Here is a 25,611-nt window from a genome sequence, read left to right on the forward strand (position 1 = left end):
ATATCCAATCTGGCTTTGGGAACCTCCAGGGATTCAGGGGCAGCCACAGCTTCTCTCGGCACCCTGTGCCAGGGCCTCCCCACCCTCACCAGGAAGAATTCCTTCCCTGTATCCACTGAAAGCTTAGGAGCTTTAAATTGTGGATTAAAATTTAAAGGACAGCACAAAAATTGATAAACAAAGGTTAATAATAATGGAATCACTGCCATCATTGTCCTTACTTATCCCTCAACACAATTCCCACAGGCTTAAATATGATAAATCACATGATAATATTGCATTTATGGCTGTGCAAAGCTATATAAAAATATCTGGCTATTTAAATACTTTATACATACTCCAGTTAACTTACTCAAATGGGCAGTTTATGTGGGCAAATTCATAGATCAACGCAAGTTCTAGAAGGGAATTGCTTTAATTTCCACACAACTCATATCTGGAAATTCCTTTACACAAATAAAACTGGGAACTGGGGCTATACAACACATCAACATATCCTAAGCAGCAGAAATGACTGTGTGAGCTGAAGCTGGCTTTTAGGCAACCTTTTTGAAATATAAACTTAGATCAAAGCAAAATGCATTTTTACATTTTTCTCTGGTATTTTTCCCTGATATTTTTCTTATTCCTTCTTGAATTGAAACACAAGAAATTCCACATCCGAATCCTAATGAGCTTTGCCAGGAAATCTACTTCAAACACATGTAATCAGTCACTTAACCTAGAAGTGATTTATTAGCAGCTGTGAGTTCTCCCAAGGCTCAGGCTGACTTGCAGCACAGTCTTGGGCATCTGCTCCCTCCCATCAGCTGCACTCACTCAGCTGCTCATATCTGACTGAGTGTGGTTTCAATTTTTAATCACTCTGTGTATTAAAAATAAAATCACAGTAGCAGAACACTTACCGGGAGAATAATCTCAAGCTTTCTAAGGAAACACTGAGAGAGAGCAACATGTTTATTTTATTAGTACTGATGCTCACTTGTGCTGCAGCAGGAAACCATTAGTCTGTCACAACACTGTATTCCACTGACAGCCCCTAATTATACGCTTTCATTCTGGCATTTTGCAGTTATGACGTTTCATCTCTGCACTGATATCAAGACAATACAGTCAACTTCATGCTTATTTTTCAGAAAACTGGCTTATAGCAGGAATAATTCCAGTCTAATAACTCCAAGTAATCAGATACAGCACAGTTAGACCATTGGGTGCCCTCAGCTGCCCCTTAAATTTATAATTCCTCTGTTGGAATCCTCAGAACATCCCACTGCTCCACAGGAGTTAACAAGGTGTACAAGAAGAGGAGAGAAAAGCATCCCCAAAGACATCATCTCATAACTGACATTAACACTTTGATCAGTCCTTCCTGTGATGAGGAAGGAACTGATGGAGACAAGGCTGGACACTGACCTCCATTAACAGAGTGGGATCTGTTGAGTGGAGGGTTTGGAGGAGTTTCTCCTTCATTAATTAGTCTCAGATCTTGTTCCCTCTGGAGCTCTCTGATCATTCCATCAAGGATACTCTCATCCTGGTCATTGGTTTGCTGCCCGATGACTTGTTCGACCACCTCACCATCACCTTGACAAGAACAAAGCCAAAATGCTTGTAAAATGATGGATTTCTGTATTACCAAACATCACAGAAATAATCCCATTTAAAACTCTGCACCACTATTTGTCTGCTCTGCAAAACATCTGATCACCAGCTGGTTTTCTGTTCTCATGTAATAAATAGAGGCAAAGTTTAGAAGAGAAGTTACAATAAAAACCCGAAACTCCAGACCACATGTAGAACATACACACAAACCCTTAGAAAGAGCAGACGGAATTTATGCTTCAGTAGGAAAGAATGGAAGGTCTTTTTTTGGGGATCAGCATTTAGCTACAGTTTGTGTCTACAAGAAAAAAAGAACTGTTTTAAAAAACAAAAGGTGGTTTTCCACGTCTTCCTCACCTACTTGCTTTCTCACATCCACAGCTACAGAGATTAATAGACAATGCTTTAAACATCTGCCATGTACCTGGGAAAAATCCACAGATTTTGGAATACTCTTGCCTCCAGTCAGTTTGATTCCACACATAACCCCACCCCACACCCTCTTCTACCTGTATATTAAATTTAAATCATTAATTTATACATCCTCACAGCACCATCCCAGGAGCTGGTGCTCAATACTGTGCCACACTTGTATTATTCATGAGGTTCAGACAGAATACCATTAGCCACATATCCCAGCTGAGGAATAAGTTGTTCATCCTTGCAATTTTCCCTCCCTGGCACCAGCCGCTGGAATCTCGTGGGATGAGGATTTCCATCAACATCCACCAGGAATGGAGGAGGCATAAGGTGTGGAGCCTGTTGAGTCTGTTCATCCAGCACATAATTATTGGCATCCCGGATCAGGGGCCGGTAATCCGTGTGGAAGAACATCTGATCAGGAATCTGAAAGAAAAGCAATTTAGAAAATAAATCAATGGCCATTTGCAGCTGTCTTGCTGCTCTGAAATGGCTCCCACAAACCACAACTACTACACTTGGGATGGGCATGAAGAATGTTATGACAGAGAACAGATTCCTACCACAAATGTGGTTTATTTCCAAGGGCTGATGCAGAAATTCAACAGTAAAATTGTCCAAGAGAAGTGGACAAAGAAGTTAATGCTTTTCTCCTCTATCCATAGAGTCTCTTGTTAAATCTTTTTGATTTAGATAAACAGCAACTGCTCCATGACCTAATTACTTTATCCAGGGCAGGGTGAGGGAATAAATTGTAACATAAGCACTTTTAAGACAAAATCAGGTCAAGACAGGGAAGTTTAAAATTCATTCAACCCACCTTTTCATAATATTTATTGCATCCAAAACCAAATAGTAGCAGATGTCCATGAGAGTCTGTGCAGGCAAAATGCTGCCCATCTGGTGAGAACTTGCAATCAAAAACAGCTCCGTGGCCTTGGCCCTCAATCTGTACCAAGCACAGAAAATTCTTTTCACAACCAGACACTTTCTCTAAGAGCATTTTCACAAAATTTCCCCTGTGCTCCAACATGTACTGAATCCTCATTCTGTGATTTCTCATTTTGCTCAAGACTGATTTACACTTTTATTTATTAAACTGAATAACAAAGTAAAACATCACATTTTCTCTCTGTCCTGAAATTTCAGCCCAATGTATGTTCTGGAACAACCACCTTGAATTCTACATTTTATGTTAATGGCAGACATAGGGCAAGATCATCAAAGATCTCACAGCTGTACTGGCTCTGGAGGTATTTAATGAAATCTGCATTTGTCTCAAGACCAGTTCTGTTAAAAAAAGGAAAAAACCAAACCTTCTGTGATCCTTCTTACCATGTTAAAGTAATTGCGAATTTTTGTTCCTTTGTCTATATCCCAAACAAAAATATTCCCATCGTGTCCCGCCGAAAGCACAATCCTTTGGTCAAAGGGATGAGCCTCCAGAACAAAAACTTCATCATCATGACCCTGCAAAGACAGCAGAGGGGAAAAAAAGAAGTTTTATGTCTCCATGTGGTATCTCCAGTCATGCTGGGAGTTACTGAGAGGACGCCCCAGATCAGGGAGTCACCCAGGACACCCCAATTTACTGGAACTGTGCTTGGTCACCATTCCTGACACAGGTTTGGCAGTGTCACTGATCAGCACCACTGAGATGGGGAGGGATGGGGAGGAAGGAGATGTCAGGGCACAAATGGAGCCTTCAAAGGGTTCCCTATCAGCCAGCAATCGCCAGGATTCTGCACATCAGCTCCTTTCCCCGTGGTGCACTCTCCTCCCAGCAGGCAGGGGACAAACTGGATACTTCAACACCAAAACCCTGTCATGGGAATGGTGATGGGTTCAGCTTCAAATCAATCTCAGTGTGAACTACATCCACTTGGGATTCCCCCCTGGAATTGTACTCACAGATAAGCTATGGAGAAGCTGCCCTGTGGACGAGTTCCACACTTTGAGGAGGAAATTGTTGACTGCAGTGATGACGGTGGCATCATATCGATCCCAAGCCACCATGGTAACCTTCAGCTTGGTGACCTTGTCCTCTCCAGATGCCACATTGTTTCTAAGGAAAGCAGCAATTTAAAAAGGAATAAATCAGTAACTACAGATGGGAACATTTAGGAGAGCTAATTCAGTATGAAATTTGGGGGAGGATGCATCACAGGCACCTCTGTGACTCTGGCTAAGGCAGGAGAATGAAGGATGGTTCTGCAATGGTAAAAAACTGAATACAGGAAATATTCAGTGCCACAGAGATTTATAGAGCTCTATTTCCTTAAAAAGGTATTTTCTCCTCTGCTCCTAAGCCATCATCCTTTCCCACCCCAATTTATCCTTTCAGCTCTATTAGGTTTTTTCCAACAAGTCATTTTTCTTATCAGTCATCAATCAGTAAACTCCACGATGAGCAGGAACCTGCTAAATAAATCCAAATCACACTTCCGACTGCACACACTGCAAATGCAACCACTGAAATATGGAGAATTCTGCAAAGCAAGTGCCTAATGGATTTCTCCATTTCTGCTCTTTGTTGCTGTGATTATTCAATTACGATTCAATTACAGGGCACTTAAAGAAGTCACTTGAGGATCTCAAAAAGAAGAACTCAAAACCCTAATTGAACCTGAGAACCAAACACTAATTTCACCTCTTACTTGGAAACTTAAGGTGGAAATACAATGCTAAGAGCCATGTTGGATAGACAGATAGAAGCAAATTATCACTTGGGCTCTACCCAAACCTCTTTCTGTGAGATAAATTGTTTTACATTCTTATTTCATGTGTAAAATACAAAATATTCCTCAACCGTTAGGATAGGGAAGTACCAACATATTATTATTTATTTGGGAGTGAAGTAACTGTGTAAGTTAATTCAAAGCCATGACATTTTCAATACATGCATGGCAATCAACTCAAAATGGAAGCAAATAACCAGTTTTCAATATAATGGAGGATTTAGCTTGCAGGTGCATGTGCCCATGAGGTGTGTTCTGCTTGCTTTGCTTTACCCTGTCATTTTTGTAGCCATATCCAGGACCAGACTCTTCCAGTCATGCTGATGGTAGTGCCAGATTCTTGCTGTTCCATCCCTGCTTCCACTGACAAACCTTAAGCTGTGGGGCAAAGGGAAAAAAAACAGCTATGAAATTCTGAATAAAGATGTTTTCGTCCCCATGTGGACAATAAATTATATATATGCACTTGGAAGTGTGTACTTGTGCACCTCTACTTCTCTTACTCATGAGGTTACAATTTTCCTATCAGATATTGTAGGGTACGAGAGAGTTTCTAGCCCACAACATTAATTACATTTGGCTCCAGCAGCAGATGGCCTTGGAATGACTTCAATGTCGTAATTCATACGAGCTGCACATTCCCTTTTTAATGACATCAGCAAATCCCTGGAGCAGCTCAGAGTGGCAGCAAAGAAAGGGAAACTGTGTGCCAGGAGTCTGGCATAAATTATAATGCATTAACTTAGGGACAGGGTGAAGACAGGCAAGGGAAAGAGCCAAATGGAGCACAAGGAGGTCGTCCTGCCTGTGCAGCTGAACAAGAATATTTTAATTTTTAAACTCTTCCTTGGTTAAAGATTTCAAGCAACTGTATTTAGCCACATCGTAATGTTTCGGCCATCAATGTCACAGAAATAATTTTTGTTGAGAAACTGGGAAAAAGTTCCTCAAGTAATACATTTTCACAGGATGGCCAACACCTTTGGAAGTATATTCCATTTATATACAAAATTATACTTAAAAGGCAAATCTAGTCAATTTTATGAAGTAAACTTTTCAGTTTCCCTCATCTGATTTTTTCACTGTGATGAAAAAGAGTTTGCAAATGCTTATGAAAAATTAGTTTTCTTCTTAATTTTACTTCTTTATATTAAAATAAAAAATAAGGTACCCCTTTTTCATTCCAAGCATCGTTACAGAATATAATTTTCAGAGAGTATGTGACCTCATTCCCTCTCACATGGCTTTGAAGGAACTGGTGGTACAACTACTCCAGCACAATCCCACATAATTCCAGATGACAAAGCTCTCCAAGTACAGGTGCACAGCTACAGTTGGGCTTGGAAGGCTCATCCTTTAAACCTCCTGCCCAGCAAAATAAGGAATAGGAGCAAAAGCTGAGATAAAAACATCTACATTTACTAACTTTTGCTTTAGACTACATTGATTACAATGCTCTTCCTCCACAAGCAACCCCTCTGTGGGGGCTGCCTGGGAAGGTTCTTACACGGGAGGTTATAAAATTCCAATTTGCTGTTTGAAAGAGAAAACAAATCAAAAGCACAGTTACAGAACATTTTTGTTGTTACATCAGAGGACAACGAGTTCAAGCTTGTGGACATGACACACGTCTTGCAACACACTGCAATAATTTGTCCAAGATTAAGCCAAGCCCGTGGGCAAATCCTCCTGTTGCGCCAAATTTTCCATGAAATGTTGTTTGGAAAATCAAGCATCATCATTGTCAGGCCCAAAACCCAGCACTCACCTGTCACCATTGTTACAGAACTGCACTGCAACCACTTTGTCCTAAATAGGGGGAAGAAAAACAAAAGAAGTGAAAAACTCAGCCTAAAAGATCTCCATGACGAGTTTTTTTACTTAGCAAATTAAAAATAAACTATCAAAAATTCAAGTACAGAAAAGTTGTGTTTGAAATTAAAACTTCCCCAGACACATTATGTTAAACACTGAAATGGAAAAGTTCACAGAGGTGATGGCTTCCTGCAATTTTTAGACCTAGCATGAAAGTGCATCAAAAAATTTAATCCAAAAAATGCAGATCTTGGCTTTATGAATATTTACAAATAGTTGAGAAACAAATGTTATGTTTTAGACAGTTTTGCCCTTTTTTTAATTTGCCAAATACTTGTGCTGGCTCCATGATTTGCTCTCCTTACTCCCACTAATGTTTCTATCTCCTGGTAACTGGGATTTGTTTTAGGGGGGGCTGACAGCTGTCTGCAGGATTAAGAGTGGACTTAAAGAAATTAAAGGAATTACAGCTTCTTCCAAACATGTTCAATACAGAAAACATCCTTTTCTTTTGTGAGCAAAATAGCTGTTAGTTGTGTTGGCTTGGAGACTTCAATGTGAGAGCCACGACTCCCACTGAAGTTCAGAGAATCAATTTAGACCTTGGGCTTAACCCATAAAACATTCCTGAGGTGGTAAATTTGTAGTTTGAATTTTTATAGGAACCTTTCTGTATTATTCTTAAACAAATACACTTCTAAGCTTTATTTTCTAAATGAAATTACCATCATGATCCAAATTCTGACAGCACAGTCCAAATTATGAATTACTCTGTCTTATGTGCATTTAACTAAACATTCAACAGCAAGTTTATTGGAAAAAATGACATTGTGCAATGATATTGTGCATTAAAACTGTTTTAATTCTTCATTCCAACAAAGACTTTTTTCAAGAATAAGGGAAAATCACCTGGTCCCTCTGTTTTCTGGGGGAATGAAATAAAAAGCTTACTTTGCACAAACCTCTTCCCTCAGAGGCATTTAAAAATAAACATGCCACAAATTTCCAGGCATTTAAATACCACAATGTTGAAAGCCAAACAAATTCTAAATAGTAAATAAAAAAATAGGATATACAGAAATTAAGTCACTGAAACGAGGAAAAGGTTGGGGAAAAAAGAGATTTCCTTTTGGATTTGCCTCTTACCGTGTGAGATTCCAGCTCAGCCATTTTCTCTGGAGATTCTGAGCCCAAATAATAAATTCTTATCACATGGTCAGTACTCCCTGTTGCAATGAACATGCCACCTAAAACAGACAATTCTCTGTGAGAAGAAAAGTCATCCAAAGAAAAACTTACTTTAACTTCATTTATTTTCATTTCAGAATTCTCAGAATTAGTTTTAAATTTCAGAATTAGTTTTAAACAGAAAATTTCAATGAAAACAGGTAAATGTCAAATAAAATATTTAAAAGCAGTTTCAGTATCTATGTGAAACATATCAGAGAAATTACTGCTGAGTTGTGATGCAGTGATTAAGATATTTTATTGTTTCTTTATAATATTGCTCAAAAAGGACACTATTGTATGGTTTATTGCATTGAAATGGGCTTAGTTAATTTAGGATATCTGGCTTTATAAAAGGAATGTGCCTCTACAAAAGTTCTCATTTTCAAAAAGGAAATTTAATGAGTAACTACAAAATTTTCTTTGTAAAAATTCTGGTTTTGCTCATTCAAAGCTGCAAAGGAGGTCTTCCAAAGCTGAGATCTTCCAAAACATGGAATTGATACTCTCAGAATTCAGATAAATTTGGAAGGTTAGCAAAAGTGTAATTGTTGACAGAGGATTTCCACAACCTTTCACTCAAAAACTTTACAAGGTAAAGTCTTAAAAGGATGTTGCAGAGAAATATTGCTGATGTGCAAAACCTGAGTCTGAAAGCCTTGGAAGTGGTCAAGATATTTTTAGTTTAAGTTGTAGGAAAAAAGAGAAATAGCAGCTTGAGGCAGACACTTTGCAGAGAGTATTTCCAATAATCACATCTTGAAAGAGATAAAATTAACTGAAAAAGGGTTTAACACTATTTGTACTGAAAGAGAAGTAACAGAATTGCCACCAAAGCCCCAAACTCATGAAACAGCTGATGCTGGACACGTACCAGAACTGAAAGATGAGCAGGAGATCTGAACACCAGGCCTGGACCTCTCTGCAAACTTCACAGGACGATCCCTACATACAAAACACAATATTTTTATTTTTTCCTTCTTTATTCAACATAAAAAGTTCCCTGCAGCTCAGCAGGTTGAGGTTAAGCTTGTCTTAAATCTCTTAGTTTTATAATTCTCACCTTGAGTTTGCTGGAATTTTTTTTTTTATTTTAGGAATTTTCTTCCTTAGTTCAATAAGAAAAAAACAATTCTCTAAACTGAGAATATTATTTAACTGATTTATCATTATCCTTGCCAATTCAAATCTATTTAAAACAGACCCTGCCAGACCATTAATCCAATAGCATTTCCTCCTGATAAAATACAGGTTTGATGACATCTACATATGTACATTCTTCTGATTAAAAGCAAATTAATTCTTCTGTCTGTACATTTTGGTCAGGCATTTAATCCTGAATGTAAAAGCTGGAATTTCTTCCACAACTTTGGCTTGCAAAGCACAATCCTCACAAGTAACAACCCCAATCTCTGCCTCCCCTTTAGGATCCAACGCCGTGGAATCCCAAAGTGCTCCTGCCCCACACACCAGTTTACTGAGCAAGAAAACACCCTTATTTCATTATCTCAGCATTCTTCTCCGTGCCAAAATTAAAAATAAATTCATCCTTGAGTTCAAATGATTGTAATTATCTAGACAGACTCACTTGAATTTCATGGTGTTCGCATGCCACTGCCAGAAACAGATTGTTCCGTCGGCACCAGTGGAAGTGAGGTATCGAGTTGTTCCTTTCCTTGCTGGAGAGAACTAAAAATAAAAGTTGGAACAATTAAACCAGCTCCTGTTTTCTCTTCTTTCATGCTGGAAGCTTGTTGACAAGAATGTTTGTCACTATATATTAGTTTCTCCCCTGAAGTATAGAGAGCAGGGGTAAGCACAGAATTTGAACTTCCATAAAAATAAAGCTGAGGAAATGGAGAACACCTACATTTTTGTTTGGAATTCTTTGTTTTTATCACACAAATGAAATTGGAGAAATGAAACAAGCCCAGACCCTGTAAATGGGGCAAAAACATGAGGAAATAGGTCTTTCTAGGATAGAACTGGATCAAACATGGCAAATACAACTATTCCTGCATCCAAGCCCAATGAAGAACAGCTGCACAGCAGGATCACCCCTCCTTTATCTTCCTAAACCTCTCTAAGGAGTGGGAAAGCTTTCTATTCTTCATTTCATAACTGCAGCAATACTTTTAATCCTCAGGCTACCTGGTAATTTGATAAAGGAATCCAGCACTGCTTCCTCAAAAAGCAGTGACTGATTATATTCTAAATTATCAAAGAGCTTGAGAGAAACACACACACAAACAGAGATTTATATATACACATGTAAACAAATAATACACCAGCTATAAAGCCAGGTAAGAAAATACGTTTCTAACACAATCACCTTAACATGGTTGAAATCAGACAAAATTGGAAGTGTAGAGAAGATGGGGAGAAATAAGACTCCTGGAAAATACTGGCACGATGGAGAAGCCTGTGCTGAATCCAAGACAGCTCCACTCCAGGAGAGAGGGATTCTGAGCCAAACAGCCCCACTCACTCTCCCCTCTATGTGCGCCACCTGCCAAATTGCAGGGATTGTCTTTTTTATCTTGGAATTTTGTCTTTTGGAGGGTTTCTGCCTGGCAGTCGTGAGGTTTTTTTTTTAAAGAAAATCTGCTACAACATCCAGAGCAGCTCTTTAAGCTACAAACTAAGATAACAAGGAAACAAGAAATGGGGAGTAAGGAATTTTGACTGATCCTTCTGAAAAACAAATATTCCCTGTGAACACAAGAGTGTTGGGTCAAGTGCTGTGCCAGGAGCACCACCAAAGATGCCAAACATATCAGCGAGCTGAGCCAAGGAGACACTGCTGCTCTCTGAGCTGCTCCAAAAGAGCATCACATCCCCCATTTTCTAGACCTAAGGAAGCTGCAGTGGGATCACGCAGCTAAAAGCATATGGAAACAAGAGGATGATCTCTCAGGCACCATGGGATTGAGTCAGCCAGGAAAAACACCCTTGAGTCGGGACAAATCATAGACAAAATTTTATCCTTGACTACCATGGTTCTTATTACCACTCTAATACAAGGGTTTAGGGGAAAACCCCACCAGTGCTCACCTGTATGGAGGTGATGGAAGCTGAGTGGCCCTGTAGGACAGCGAGGGGGGCGCAGGTCCGCAGGCACCACACCCTGACCACCTTGTCACAGCTGCCCGCGGCCAGCAGCGTGTTCTCGTAGTTGACGGCCATGTCCGAGATCTCGGCCGAGTGGCCCCGCAGGGTGGACAGCAGCCGCCCATCGTCCGTGGCCCAGATCTTCACCAAACAGTCATCTGACCCCTGGAATGCCACAGGGATTCCCAGAGATTACAGGGACTACGGGACGCGTTCCATGCATGCCACACATGGATCATCGCAGATGGACAGGGATCCCAACCCCCATGAACAGACAGAACAACTCAGTGGGATTCCACAGAATCCCAGTTTTAGGAAGAAATTCTTCCCTTTGAGGGTGGTGAGGCCCTGGCATAGGTTGCCCAAAGAATCTGTGGCTGCCCCTGGATCCCTGGAGGTGCCTAAGGCTAGGTTGCATGGGGCTTGGAGCACTCTGGGATAGTGGAAGGCATCCCTTCCTGTGGCAGGGGTGGGGCTGGATGACTTTGAAATATTCCATCTCATCCAAATCACCCTGGGATGGTGTCCTGGGTTTAGTGTGGGATGTACACAAAGTATTTATTCCATCACCATCTCCATGAGCTGTTAGAACCAGGTGGGGCAGTGTTTTCCCAGGCCCCTCCTTTGGGCTCTTCTGCTCATGGCCCATCAATGCCTTGCCCAGAACTCACAGGGAACTCCCTCCAGGAGTTATCTCTGTTTAATGGGCCATCAAGGACCCACTTCACGACTCCTCATCCCATTGTGAGATGCTCTCCCCAGGGGGAGGAGCCAAGCATTCCCACCTGGATATAATCTGGGATTTGGGACAGTGCAAGCAGCCCTTACCCACTGGATTCCCAGAGGAGCAGGGCTACCAGACCTTTCTACAGGATCACTGCTTCAGGAAGAGCCCCTCACCTGGACTGCTCCCACCACCCTGCTCAGGGTGTGTTCTGACTCTGCCAGTGGTCCTTTGTGTTATTGCATTTATTTTATTTTATTTTACTTTTTTTCCTTTCTTCTTATTAAATTGTATTTGTGACTTGGAGCCTCTCACTCGTTTTGCTTTCAAACCACTCTGGGATGGTATGATTCTATGAACTGTAGAGTCTGGGGATCACCTTATAGAGTCAAGGATTTCAATATGATAAAAGAGAATCATGGAATCACAGGATGGTTAATGTTGGAAAGGGATCTATTTAGAAGGCAGGGACACCTTCCATTATCCCAGGTTGCTCAATCCAGCCTGGCTTCAGCGATGGGGCAGTCATGGCTTCTTTGGGCTCCTTGTGCAAGGGTCTCATCACTCTCATAGAGAAGGATTTCTTACCAATATCCCACCTAAGCCTCTCCCCTCTGGCACTGGGAAGCCATTCCTCCTTGTCCTGTCACTCCATGCATAGGGATTAACATTAACAGCTAAAAAGGCAACATTTGTTTGAAAAATCTGTTGATTTTTAAATATGCCCAGCAAAAACCAAGGGTATCACCAAAGAAATGGATGTCACTGCATTCTGGAGAATAACTTTAAAAAATTGTCACAGATGTACTGACACACTACAAATCCAGGAAAGAAATTTAGTAGAAAAGCAACTTGCAGCTGAACAAAGTCATATCTGCATCTCAATCAGTGACTAAGAAGCTGTTGAGGGACTCAAGAAAGAAAGAAATCGAAACAAACAAAGCAATCTTCGAGAAGAAAAAGATCCAAATTTTAAACTTACTGTAAAAATCCTCCTCCCACTGCGATCAAAGGCTATGCAATAAACAGAGGAGAGGTGCCCCAAAATCCTCTTGTGCATCTTCATGTGTTGGTAGGTGGATGTTGGGAACAAGTGGCTGAAACGGCCACATCCAGTTAATTGCCTGGCAGAAAGAATGTGAACTGGGAGAGAAAAAAGAAGCAAAAAGAAGAGTGGGACATGAATTTTGTCCAGAACTCAGAGTAATCAAATATGGTATTTATTAAGAATTTCACTATTAGAATCAGTAATAAATCTGAACCTCTTCCACCTTATAAGAACATTCTGTGCAGTGTTATAAAAAGAAATCCCACTCCTGATGGAGCCTTTCAATACCCACCAGAGGCTGCAACTGCTTCCTCACCAAAAATGAAAGCAGAATGAAATGTTCCCACCACAGCTGGGAGTTACTCCAATGTTCAATTCATGAACAGGTAACAGATATATTTATCCTACACAGATTTGGAAAATCTTTAAGGAAAATCTTTGAAGGAAGTAAGGAAATTTAGGAAATTGCATGTTACTAATATCCATTATAAAAAGAGTACAATAATAGTTTATTTTAAGTGCTTTTTTGTGATAAAAGAAGAGATAAAAAGTGATAAAAATCTTTCCTTGGAATGGCTTCCAGATCATATGTGAGGGCCAAAGGACTTCCACACCCACAATCTTACATTTTCATGGCAAAGGAATTGAAGAACAAGAAATAGGTGGCACTGATGGAAAACTCCCAGTGGCAGAATGGCAGGTAGGATTAAAAAACTGCAACAACAAACTCCTTCCTATTTCCATAGCCAGTAGCCCTTCCAAGAACAGCCTAAAACCTAATTCCACAAACCCACGCTGTAAAAAAGCCTTTGGATGCACAATCTGAGACCATTTTGGGGTACTTAATTTCACCAATCCTATTACTGTTTTCCCTAGCCTATCCTCACTCACAGCACTTGAACTTTGGATTTGAAAGTTTTGAGAGGGTTTTTCAGTGGCACTTGAGGATCTAACAGGGCTGTGCTGGTGGGTTTATGGAGTCCCTGTGATAGCAGATCCCCTGGAGCAACTCCTTATCTTCCCCTGCACCTTGATGTGGGCTGGGCTTCACAGGAGCCCCACGAAGCTCTTTAGTGCCTTTCACTCCTTTAGCTTAAAAGTCTAGTGAAAAACTCGAGCCATTTCTTAATTGTCTCATGGTAATGCAGCCAATCTACACAAAAAAAAAGATCATGGAGTACGTTAAAAAATTAATCTACAAAGTCAAGAACTGCCCTTTCAAAGGGTTCCTAATGCGTAACTCCTTGTGTAAATTGATACCATTGAAGTATTTACACACAAGCAAGGAAAAGAAATTGTTTCCAGCTTTAAAGAAAGCATCTTTGTGTCTCAGTTTTGGGCTCTGAAATGTGGATTATTTTTAATCACTCAACGCAATTGAAACATGACACATGAGGAGAAAAAAACTGCATAAAAGATGCTTGCAAAAGCCATCAGGCTCCAGCACAACCTCACCTTTAGTCAATATTTGCTTTGCATGTAAAAACACACATTCAGCAATACTAAAAAGCAAAACACACTAAAGCAAATTAATTTACTACCTACCTACTATTCAACTGATACCTGATATTATACAGGACTGTTAAACAAAACTGTCTCCCTGAGCGAAGTAAAACTGAAATTTTAAACTCTTTTTCCTACCTCTAATACAGAGATCCCGCAGTGATAAATGCTCTATAAGGTACCTCAGCTTTGCCTACACATTATTTTATTTACTCTTTAAGCATGACAGCTTAAAAGCTGAATTCTTAAAAAGATTACACCTCCCTTTCCCCCACCCTGTGTGCCAACAGAGACATGGAGTCATTCAGCAACATGGTGATTCTGCTGTGCCTTTCAAGGTTTCAAGCATTTCAATACGTATATATTTATATATTTAAATACATAATAACAGTGTATCTGCCTGTAAGCAATTTCAGGTGGCTTTGCATATTTTTTTTAACCACACAAAGAACAGTGTGAATCAAAAAGATACACTCTCATGTCAAAATATTCCTAATAATCATGGTATTTTCTGTGTCTCCCATTCTGACCATTTACCACTGCTGTTTGTTGTAAATCCCATGAAGGAAGCACCAAAAGGCACCAAAATCCCACAGTTTTGGCACCTCACTTTTCCGGTCGATTCCCAGCCTTGCAATCAGTTCAGCTTCAGCGGATATGAAAGTAATTTCTTTTTTTTTTTTTTTCTGTCTTTATTTCCCTATTTGCACAATGGGGACAAAACTCCTCCATCTCCCATGGATAATTACCAAATAAAAAGCCCTGTTTATGAAATGCTTCAATCAGAGACATCCAGAACTATTGTTGAGCCATGAGAAGCAACAATTTTATTAAGGCAACAGCATCTTTGGACAAAAAAACCCTATCACTGCTTCAAAGGAACAAACCAAACATTCTCCATTCCTGTATTTTTAGGAAGATTAATACACAATATCTAAATAGGGAATTACCCCCACATGACAAAAATCCCTGTGAAGTTTCCTTGCTGCAGAACAATGAAGTTATTGTCCTCGTAAGGCCCCAAAGCACTAAAACCCAACAACAATTCCCACATGGAGAAATAGCAACTTAGTAACCCTAAAAAATTTTACTAACCTATCTCATTAACTGATGTATTAAATGCCACACTGGATGTTAGAGCTGCCAAGTCCACCCCCTCACCATTCTCTGCTAGGAAAAACTTTCAAGACAGTTATTTCCCACAAAAAGGGAGGAGATCCAGCCTTCTTGATAAGAAAAGTTAATTTTATCCCAACACTGAAGGGCCATCTCAGCTCCTCCAGCTACCAACCTGTAAAATACAGGCATTTTTCTCCTCCTTTCCCACAGTCCTTGGTCCTGGAAGGCCACACCTTGAGGAAAATTGCAGTGCTTCATTCAAGTTACATAAGCTGACAACAGCAATTCCTAAATCACAATTTACCTCATATTCTACTACAAGTAACAGCACAATGTAAAAACCCTTGCAAGAAAGCTCACCTAGGAAGGATAAACCCCAAACCCAGCAACAACAACCCACCAGTGAAACCTAGATTTTAAAAGTAATCATCAGACAGTCCAGACTTCAAAGTTAAATCACAACCTCAGAAGGAACTCAAGCATTTCAGTGAGGCAGTCACTGAGCAGCACCAGCTGGAATTCCTGCTCTCCCTAAAACCCCTCGTCTCGATCCACTCTTTGCAAGGAAAATTAGAAAATGGGGAACTAGTGCAAATGTTTGTTTTAAAATCAGTTTCTCAGGGGTGATGAGCTCCTATCAGACTGTTTTACCTTCTGCAAGAAGCACTGTGACTTTGTAATGAGGACCTACATTTTGCCTTCATCACAAATCCGAGCACGGATCGGGTACCACTGATGGGAGAGACACAAGCCAGGATTTCACAGGAATGCCAGGAAACAAACACAGTTGGCTCCCACATGGAAAACACCTTCTCAGAGAGTGGCTGTGTGGCCACAAAGAGCCTGGACCCAGGAAAAGCAGTAAAAGCACAGTGCATTCCAGCTCTGGGAGCTGCTGATCTCATGGAACTCATTTCCAGCACAAACCATCATTGATTCCTGACCTCATCCCAGCGCTGCCCTTTGGCAGGCCCAAAGCAGCTGGATCACCTTGACTGTGAATTTCCACCCATCTGAAATGCTTGTTCACTGAGACTGTGCTGAAAACCTTCTACTTCCAAATTTTGTGTTGTTTTCGCTAACAACAGCTGCCCACAGAAAGATTTCCATCCTCAGGTTAGAGCAGCTCTTTAAGAGTGAAAACAACCTTCTTTCTGAGCTGCTCTGAGCTGCCTGCAATAAAAAAAAAAAGCCCTGACAAAATCGAAGTAGCATCAAAAGCAGGTTTATCAAAAGGGAATCACTCCCAGTCCTGAGGTACTGCATGACCAGTCTTTCCACTTTCTGTCTGGAAGAGCACAAAGGGAGCCCTAAAAGCTCCACTACCACAAGAGCTGCCCAGAAAGGCTCAAGCAGACACTCCTCCTCCAAGTCATCCTGTTGGCAGCAGGAAGCCCTGCCAGTGTTTTCCCTCCCTGTCCCCCTCCAGGAAATCACCACAGCCCCACCACACAGGCACCACATCCCTGGGAATGACCTCCACAGCTCAGCACTTTCCCAGAAACTCCACAGCCGGAAGATTCCCAGCTCTGCACAGACATGCTGGGAAAAGGCAACACGGATTTCCCACTCCAGTTCCACTGTGCAGGACCTTTTATTTTGGAGTACGGACCACAAGGTCCCATCCCAACCACATGGAAAGGCAACCACTGCAACTCCCAACTCTTGCAGCTGAGAGCTGATCCTTGTTGATCCCAGCTGGACCATCAGTGACCCCATTCTCTCAGGATTTGGTGGAAAGCTTAAATCCTTAATCACTGGAAGGGAAATGATGTGAGAATACTCCTGGCTGCTCATTCTGTACCTTATTTACCACTTTGCTCATGTACTTACACACTCACCTCACTCCTGAACACACACTAATGGGTATCTTTTATTTCAGTCCAACTCCTTCAGCAAGTAATTCCAGGAAAGTCCATCTGCCTGAGCCAGCACCGTGTGGGAATTCACAGATATGCCAAAATACCAAAGAGGTTGGGCACACTTCATCTTGTACTTAAGACATACACACTGCAGCATCTCTGGCTGGCACCAGGAAAAAACACCCACTTGGCACAAATAGACACAGAATTTTCTGACCTCCTCTTCAGGATTAACAAGGAGTCCCAAAATCAAACTCCTACCTGAAGACAAATCCTTATTTTAATATTTATGCACATTTTCCTCTCTTAGTAGTAGTTTATGTAGTTACACCAAGGGCTGTATTCTTCCAGGACTCAATACTGACAAAAACTATTTCTTGGCTATGAAAGACTCTTTTCCATATAATACCTTTGTATTTCTTTAAAAAACCCCAACAATTAGGAAAACACCCAAACAAAAAATTATTCTGTTCTTTAATTCACTAAATAGTTACCAAGCAAGCAGCATAGCCCTTTGCCATGAAAGCATGACAAATGCTGAAGTCCAATCTGCCAGGATGCCTCATTAATAATACCACATATTCCAAAAACACCCTGTCTGATGAAAGAATTGATCCAAGAATTCGTGCAGAAATACAACCAGAGGAGTTGGGTGCAATAAATCTACAATTCAGAATATTAGTAATCCATCAGCACAACTGCTCACAGTAAAGTACCTGCAGAACCAGCCTAAAATAATAAATACACAGATAGGGTAGAAACAGAAAACTGCCAGCACCATCCCTACTTCTCCAAAGGGAGGGAGGATCCATATGTAAAAGGACTCCCTGACAAACCAGGAAAATATATCTATTTGCACAAACAGAGATAAAATACCCTAAAAAGAAATAAACCAGCATTTACTTTTATGCCTGCAAGAATTTTTTTTTTCTATAAAAACAGTTAATGAAAGTTTAAACCATACAAGGCAAGCACTTGAGTTTATATAAAACAGAGCAGCTCTGTGATGAGATGTAAGCTGAGAGCTCACATATATCTCTGAGTTTTATACAAGTTCTTTATCTAATTGTGTGGACAACTGAGGCTGAAGGAACACAAATGCTGCTTTGGTGATTATTTCCTTTTTGGAGAGGGATGTTGCAAGCAGTCTGTTTTCTGTCATAATCCAACGGAAAGGAATTCTTGAGTCAAAGAAGTTCCCTGGGAGCCAGACGCTTTGTTCTGGCTAAGATTCCATGATGATTCCAGGATTCCATGCTCCTGCGACCATGCCCATCCAATCTTACAGCCACATGTACGTATTATGGAGGCATATCATAAAAAAATACTCAAGCCCATTGCCCTCCAAACAACTGTGCAAAACATGGCTACACCCACTGTGGAAAACCCAAGCCTGAGTAACACAAAAATTATCCTACTACCAGGGAGAGACATATTTCAGACTAATTCATCATGAGATATCAGAGGAAACATTAATGCAAACCCAGAGTAGTGTTCTAGTCAGCGAGAGGAACCCTCTGTGGGACAGGAATAAATAGAGAGAGGAGAAAAGAACATTTTATGGACTGCCAGACTCACCCACATTTGGTGGTTTCCCGTAGTTCACCGGGAGTTCGGGGGGTCGGCCCCTGTGCAGAGCAGCAAATGCAGATCCTTTCCATAGTGTGTGTCTGAAGTCTGCATCAGCAAGAGTGACAGGGGACAAGTGATAATCAATACATTAAATAATCAAGAGATCAAGCACCACTCAAAACAGCCCAGAGAAAGGTTTGTCTGATGAAACAGTTTGTCAGACTCCTCATTTAAATATTGCAACTCTGATTTCCAGTCCCTCAGCAGTGTCACTGTAAATGGTTTCAACTTATTTTTGCTTAATTTGGGTGATTATTGACCCTAAATGCATGGAGAGAAAAAGTGAATTTAAAAAGTGAGTGCACTTTATATTGAGGCCCAACTGAATTCTGCTGTGTTTTCCTTCTGCAATGCCAACACTTAAAGCACCTCTGCTTAGGAACTGCATATTTGAGAATTCACATTTTGCTGCCTAAAAGTGAGAGAAGTGAGGGTTTTTTCCAATAAATCTGTTTTCCTGCAGTAAGTGGCAATGTGCCCTCCTTTCAGCTTGTCCTCTGCACCCCACTCCTCCCCCAAAAAATCATTGTTTTAAAGTGAAGACTGTTCTCTTTAAAGGCTCTCCAGCCTTCTGCTGCCAACTGGCCTCGGAGAGGCTCCTCTCTAGAACAATAGTGATTTTTCTGAGACTGTTCAAAGTGCCTCAGAAATTGGACCTGGATTTCTTCCATTTCTGGCCATCTGGAGGGAGAGAAATGAGCTTCCACGGTGAGTGCTGAAACAGAAGGACAGTGCCGCAGGTTGGTGGATTTGTGTAGCACCGTGTTGGTCTCTGAACGTAAAGTGCACAAGCTGAGGTGACTCAGAGACTCCTGAGAACACCTTCTGATTAAACCCCAAACTGCTGCACAGAGTATTAAATGATACTCATTAAAAACAGCACTTAGACTTCCTGAAATAGATCCATCCACCTAAACCCTTCTGTTCCCCTGCAGAAAAAGTTTATTTTCTCTTTACATTTTGCTGCTGTATGCTTCTAAGCTGCAAACTGAGTGTGAAACCAAGCAATGTTTCTCTGCAAACCTGAATTTCTACACCTAATTACAGCAAAGCACAGGCAAAACAAAACCCAGTCCCAAAACTTTGTAGGGCAATGTGTTTGGGAACAGTTCATCCCTCCAGGAGATATCCAATGGATCAGCAGACAGCATCACAGTGTGACTCCACAGGATGCAGGGAATTAAGTGCTCAACTGCCACCAAAACAGGAAGGTCCTGCTCTGCCATCCCTCCTCCCCTCCCAGGATGATGCTCCTCCTCCTGTGTCACCTCCAGCCCTGTGATCCTTTTCCGCCAGCTCGTTTAATTCACTACAACAAATTTTGCAACATTTCAGCTCTCTGAATCAGCACATCACAGGCTCAAGGAAGTTCTGGCTCCTGCAGGGAGGAAGTGGCAGGGGCATGGAGTGAGGAGGGAAAGAGGAATCACTTCAATAGCAGATGGCTCTCAGATCTCTTTAGTTCTAACACAAAACTGCTCTCAGGATCATTCTCTCAAGCAGAGAGAGTTTTTCAAAGAGAAAAGGACTGGTGCTCTCTTCATGAAAGGAATGGGGGCTTTCAAATTAACTTCAGGCAAGGGCAAGGACAAGCAGGAATTGCCACTGAAGAATCAGCCTGGCCTTCTCCTACTCCCTAAATGCTGCCTCAAATGCCACCACCCTGTCCTGTGTCTGCACAGTCAGGAAGTCAAAGAATGGAAAAAAACAGGCTGAAAAACAGCCCAGGTCAGTGATTTTAGACACAGATGTGTGTAAATGTATATGGAAAAAAACGGCATTTTTCAGACACATCAACCCCCTAATCCCATTCACATCATTTACACAAACACCAACACACTGGGGAAGGAGGCAGAGGAAGTAACAAGATCAGGCAACTGTAGGCAAGAATTGCCTAAAATGGCATTTTCAACCCAAGGAAATATATCCAACAGGGCCAGCAACAACCGCATTTTAGGAAGAAAAAGGCTGGCAACAACAGGAGACAAACCAAGGCTCATGCAAACACACAGATATCCCAACAGGAATGGCAACAAAAGGGGGTTAATCATTAAAATAGAATTCAAGCCCAGATTAATTGAAAATCTTACCTTTTGCTGCCCTTAGGAGAGACTGGCGCCCGACACCCAGCAAAGTCTGCACCCCCAGGACACTCTGGGGGATTTCCTTGTCTAAGAGGGGTCCAAGTCTCTCACAGATCCTAAGGAGATAATCTGGAGGGATGTGTGCATTGACAGCCACCTAAACACACAAACAACACAGACATTTGAAAAGTGGTTTATTTTTCCTTCTGCTGGTAGTACTTTGCTTCATATTCATATGTAAAGTTAGGAAAATACACTCAAAATTATACTGCATTTTAAAGTGATGTGGAGTGTTGCAAAATCCAGACCAAACACTTCAGGTTGTAATAGCTTAATTGTAGATTTATCCTTTTTCCTTTAATAAAAAAAAAATCCCCAGAGCAGTGCTCTACTCAAAGAACTTTTTTTTACCTTTCAGTTCATTCTCTTCCCATTTTTTGGTTAACTGAAATACCTTTGCATTGACATCACTGCATGAAGTACATGTGCAAAAGAATAAAAACCTTAAAAACTACCTAAAACCCCTAAACATTACCCCAAAATCAATACTCAGTCTCCACTTTCCACTCCTACTCCTGGAAGTAGGTATCTTGAGGACCCACATGTGTAGGCTCCAATTCTGTCATGTTGGGAAAACATCCTTTATTTTTCCCTTTGGACAGAGGCTGTTTTCTACAGAGGGACAACAGTTATTCTGAGAGTCTGTTTGAACAACAAATAAATTGTGCCTCATTATCCAGAATGTCCTGCACTGCCTGACTCCTGTATTTACAAACTGGCAGGAAAATCTGCCCATCAGAGCTCCTTTGACATAGGACACACGGTTCCATGCACCTCTTTTCATGGATCTACAGCCTCTTGCCCACCCAGATTCCAGGGATGTGCCCAGCTCCCTGCCCCAGCACACTGGAGGGAGTGCCAGGCATCAGGAAGGAGGAAAAGGTCTGTAATTCCCTCTGCCCTGTTGCCAAAGCATTGTTCACTCAACTGTGTCATCAGATTATTAGGACACGTCGTTGGGAATTTTTTCATTCCAACTGGGCAACAGTAGTGGAGCTACAAGGACCCAGCACAGCCAGGCAGGGCTGGATAACGTCACCACCTGCACCATGAGCAGGATCAACACTGTCCCATAATTCAGATTTTAACCAAAAAGAAAAGGGAAATGTATCTAATTAAATATACAAGGTATCAGTTATCTACATCCGACTAAAAACTCTTCCAATGTGAATGAAACATTTGGAGAAGAGACAGGTTCCTCCCCCTACTCATCCCTCAGTCGCTGCTGGTTAAAGAATAATCTCATCAATCATGATTATTCTAAAGATGCAAAATCATCATTTTTTCAGTGCAGGAATGAGAAACATGATGAGTGCATTACCATGTTCTCATTCCAAGACTTTTCATCCTGTGAGTGAGCACCAAGGAATGACCCTGTGAATGCTTTCCTGCACTGACAGGTTTCTCCAGTCATTTTAGCTGTTTTCCCCTTTTTTTTAGCGTTTTCCCCCCAGTGATACAACCAGTGAAGTTCAGCGTATGAGCATGAATCCTCTTTCACTGTAAATGGTGGGATATAACAGTCCAAAGTTTGGTATTTGCCATTCATTCTGACTCATTCCTGAAACACTGTAAATGTGTTCATGCTGCAAAATGTTTTATGACGCTGCACCAGCCTCCCTTCAGTCTGTAAGATTTCTGAAAGGGTCTGAAAGGGAAGTTATAGAGAGAGAATCTGCAGTAAAGTAAAATCTGAGTCTGAAATTCTCATTTCCATCTCTGATAACCAGTAACAAGCCCCTCAGTCACCATCTGCCAATACACAGCAATGTATCAATCCTTAAGATTAAAAGATCAACAAAGACCAACCTAGAAGCTCTGAAATTATACTTCCAGAGCACCAAAAGAACGCAAGCCATACCATTCTCTCTGGAAATGTGAAAAATCCAAACCCAGAGTAGCACAGCAAACACTCCTCTCTTCACCCCGGAGTTGGTTTGGGAGTTTCACCACATTCCAGGCCTAGGAAGGTGCTGGATTTGCTGGCAACAAATATCCCACTGCAGAGAGAGAGCCCAAGGTGTTCCACAAGCAGTCCTGACTAACTCCACAATGGAAAAGGACGTGGTGGCTTAAAGATGAAGGCACAGTTTAACAGGGAATAATAAAGAGCAAACACTGACACACTTGACGACAGCATTCCCTGATCACACTTCTTTCCCTGCACATTTCCATGTTTCTACAACCCACAACAGCCTCAAATATGCAGCCCTTAATCTGAATATTAACACTGTTGTTAACAACAAACAGCTCCATAGGCAGGCAGCAAGAGCAGCGAATCCTCCTGGTAATTTTTTTTTCCATAATAACTTCCAGAAAAAATGCTTAAATCACAGCCCAGAGCTAAACAAGTAATTCTGTTTTCAGGTTCCCAGAAGAACTTGAATCAAAAATCCTTCCTTTCACCTCTGTGTGAGAGAGCTATAAATGGATTTTAAGTATTTTTCTAGAACACGAAGTTGCAAACATCCAGCTGAAAAAAACCAATGTTTTGCAGATCAGATTTTCCTTAAAAAAAGGATGGAAAAAGGCAAAGGTACAGCTACACCTCTTAGTCTGTGCTAGTCCAAATCCCACGTGGCAAAATGAAAAAACAGCAGCAAGGATATTATCTGCTACTCAAATACATTAGAAAATATTTTAAAATATAATGAGAAAATATTTTAGAAAATAATTGGAAAATTGGAAAAAAATTAAGATGAGTAATACAGGCCCAAAACATGCATGTTAAAATAATGCAGAACTGAAAACAAGCTAAGTGAGAACAAATGCTGCATCTTGGGATAAATCATAAAGAAAATATGTTTTGTTGCCTTAGGATGTGAAAAATCCTATAAAAGCTAAAATATGAGAGCACAAGAAAGCAACAGAACCAGGTGAGTTCTCTGACACAGTAACCACACAGGTACAATGGATTTAAAAAGTAAAGGATTAAGTGAAGCCAATCTATTATTTTTTAAAAATCTCCTCTTTCTAAAAAACTCTCCCAGTTGTGACTGCTTGAGCCAGGCTGAGATAAGCTCCTCCAGTGATAAGCACAAAGAAAGAACTATTTGTGAAGCCACGTCAGGGCTTGGAGAAATTCAGTCCCTAAACCTGTTCACAGTCCTGTGGTTGGTAGCACCAACTCAGAGACCACGAGCAGAGTCCTCCCTGGAGCTGGGAGAAGGAGCTTCTTGATCCCTGAAACAAAATCCCCTGGTGTGACAATGCCCTCAGGACTGGGTGGGATTCCTGGGGTGTCTGTGCAGGGACAGCAGCTGGATTTGATGATCCTTGTGGGTCTCTTCCAAACCAGGAGTCTGTGATTCTACAGCTGCTGACAGCTCCTCCTCCAAGGAAGGTTTCAATGAACAAGGAACAAACAACCCAAAAAAGACTCTTAGTGACTACTGCTTAAGGTGAGATGTCTGTTTTGCCAGAGATGGGAACCAGGGAGCTCTGGAAACCATCTCTTTTGGGAAGCCCAGTGGAACATCCCTTCAAAGCACAGGTTTGAGACAGGAGCTGCAGACTGGAATGAGGCAGGAACGTGACCCTTCAGAGGCTGCTCTGTCCCCACTCCTGCTGGGCAGGCCCAGCTGGGGCTCAGCAGTGGATTTCTCTCCTCCAGGTAGTCATCCAACACTTCCCTCATTTGCCAAAACAACCATCAATTAAGAATCAATTGACAACTGTATCAAACAGCAGTGGACGAGGCCAAGAGGCCAAGGCAGCTGAGCAAGCAGGAAATTACTCACAACCTCAAATGGGGAATCTAAGCAAAAAGAAGCCCAGACACTGGACTTGCACAAGATACCAACAATATGCAAATAGACTGGAATTAAAAAAGCTTTTTCCCACTGGGGTCCCTGGAGAGAACAGGTTGGAACGACCATGCTACCAGATGACATTTTCCTGAGGTGACAAAACCGTAACATCTCTGCTCTGCTAATGCTGGGATTGGCAGGATCTATAAATACCAGCACCTCAGACTCAGGGCTAGGTTTAAATCAATGCAGATGGGCAAGGCAGGAACTCGGAGCCAAATCCCATAAGCTGTTCCATACCAGCACAGCCGCTCGTGGATGCAAACTCCCCACTGTCCAACAACAGCTGATTTTCTGTTTTGCCTGGAATTACATGTTTTTTCAGCACAAAGACCAAACCAGGCTGAGCCAGAAGACTCAGACCATCAGAAAGTTCTTAAAACCAGAGCAGGCCCAGTCACCTTTATCAGGAATAAACAAAGATAATGTGGAACAGCAGGTCACTGGAGACTGTGCTGATAATGGGAGTCGCTCAGCTTGACTCATCTGTACAGCAGCTGACTCCACACCGAGCTGCTGTGGCTCGTTTAAAACCAGAGCACTAATTGCCTGCACGTTGGACACTCTTCAGGCCTTCATAAGGCTGGAACAACCTGGTCCAGTGGAAAGGGTGCCTGCCCATGGCAGGGCGTGGAATGGGATGGGCTGGAAGGTCCCTCCCAACCCAAACCAGGCCGGGACTCTGTGATGTACCAACCCTCCCCTTCACAAACACATCCCATGTCTCACCAGCAGTCAGTGGGAAAGAAAAACCACTGTGGAGTCCACCTGGAGAATTCAGCCTGGAGAACAGGGAACTGAGGGGAGAGTCATTGGGGGCTACAGCTCCTCCTGAAGGGCAGCACCAATCTCCCTCC

General features: G+C 41.6%; 1 protein-coding gene across 1 annotated transcript in view; it reads right to left on the reverse strand.

Annotated features, from left to right (window-relative positions):
- The window catches only part of LOC310922676 (bromodomain and WD repeat-containing protein 3-like), a 42,738-nt gene that overhangs the window by 13,413 nt on the left and 3,714 nt on the right, over nucleotides 1–25,611 (reverse strand). Inside the window, exons 5-18 of the mRNA XM_083883411.1 lie at nucleotides 20,892–21,042; nucleotides 18,748–18,846; nucleotides 12,620–12,780; nucleotides 10,857–11,078; nucleotides 9,391–9,491; nucleotides 8,677–8,747; nucleotides 7,722–7,822; nucleotides 6,529–6,569; nucleotides 5,034–5,138; nucleotides 3,934–4,087; nucleotides 3,358–3,492; nucleotides 2,843–2,971; nucleotides 2,223–2,448; nucleotides 1,414–1,584 (exon numbers count right to left, since the gene is read on the reverse strand). Coding sequence (XP_083739537.1) covers nucleotides 1,414–1,584; nucleotides 2,223–2,448; nucleotides 2,843–2,971; nucleotides 3,358–3,492; nucleotides 3,934–4,087; nucleotides 5,034–5,138; nucleotides 6,529–6,569; nucleotides 7,722–7,822; nucleotides 8,677–8,747; nucleotides 9,391–9,491; nucleotides 10,857–11,078; nucleotides 12,620–12,780; nucleotides 18,748–18,846; nucleotides 20,892–21,042 — 1,867 coding nt within the window. The remainder of the gene's footprint in view (nucleotides 1–1,413; nucleotides 1,585–2,222; nucleotides 2,449–2,842; nucleotides 2,972–3,357; nucleotides 3,493–3,933; nucleotides 4,088–5,033; nucleotides 5,139–6,528; nucleotides 6,570–7,721; nucleotides 7,823–8,676; nucleotides 8,748–9,390; nucleotides 9,492–10,856; nucleotides 11,079–12,619; nucleotides 12,781–18,747; nucleotides 18,847–20,891; nucleotides 21,043–25,611) is intronic.

Source organism: Zosterops lateralis (genome assembly GCF_965231275.1).
Source record: "Zosterops lateralis genome assembly, chromosome: Z".
In the NCBI taxonomy this organism is placed as follows: Eukaryota; Metazoa; Chordata; class Aves; order Passeriformes; family Zosteropidae; genus Zosterops; species Zosterops lateralis.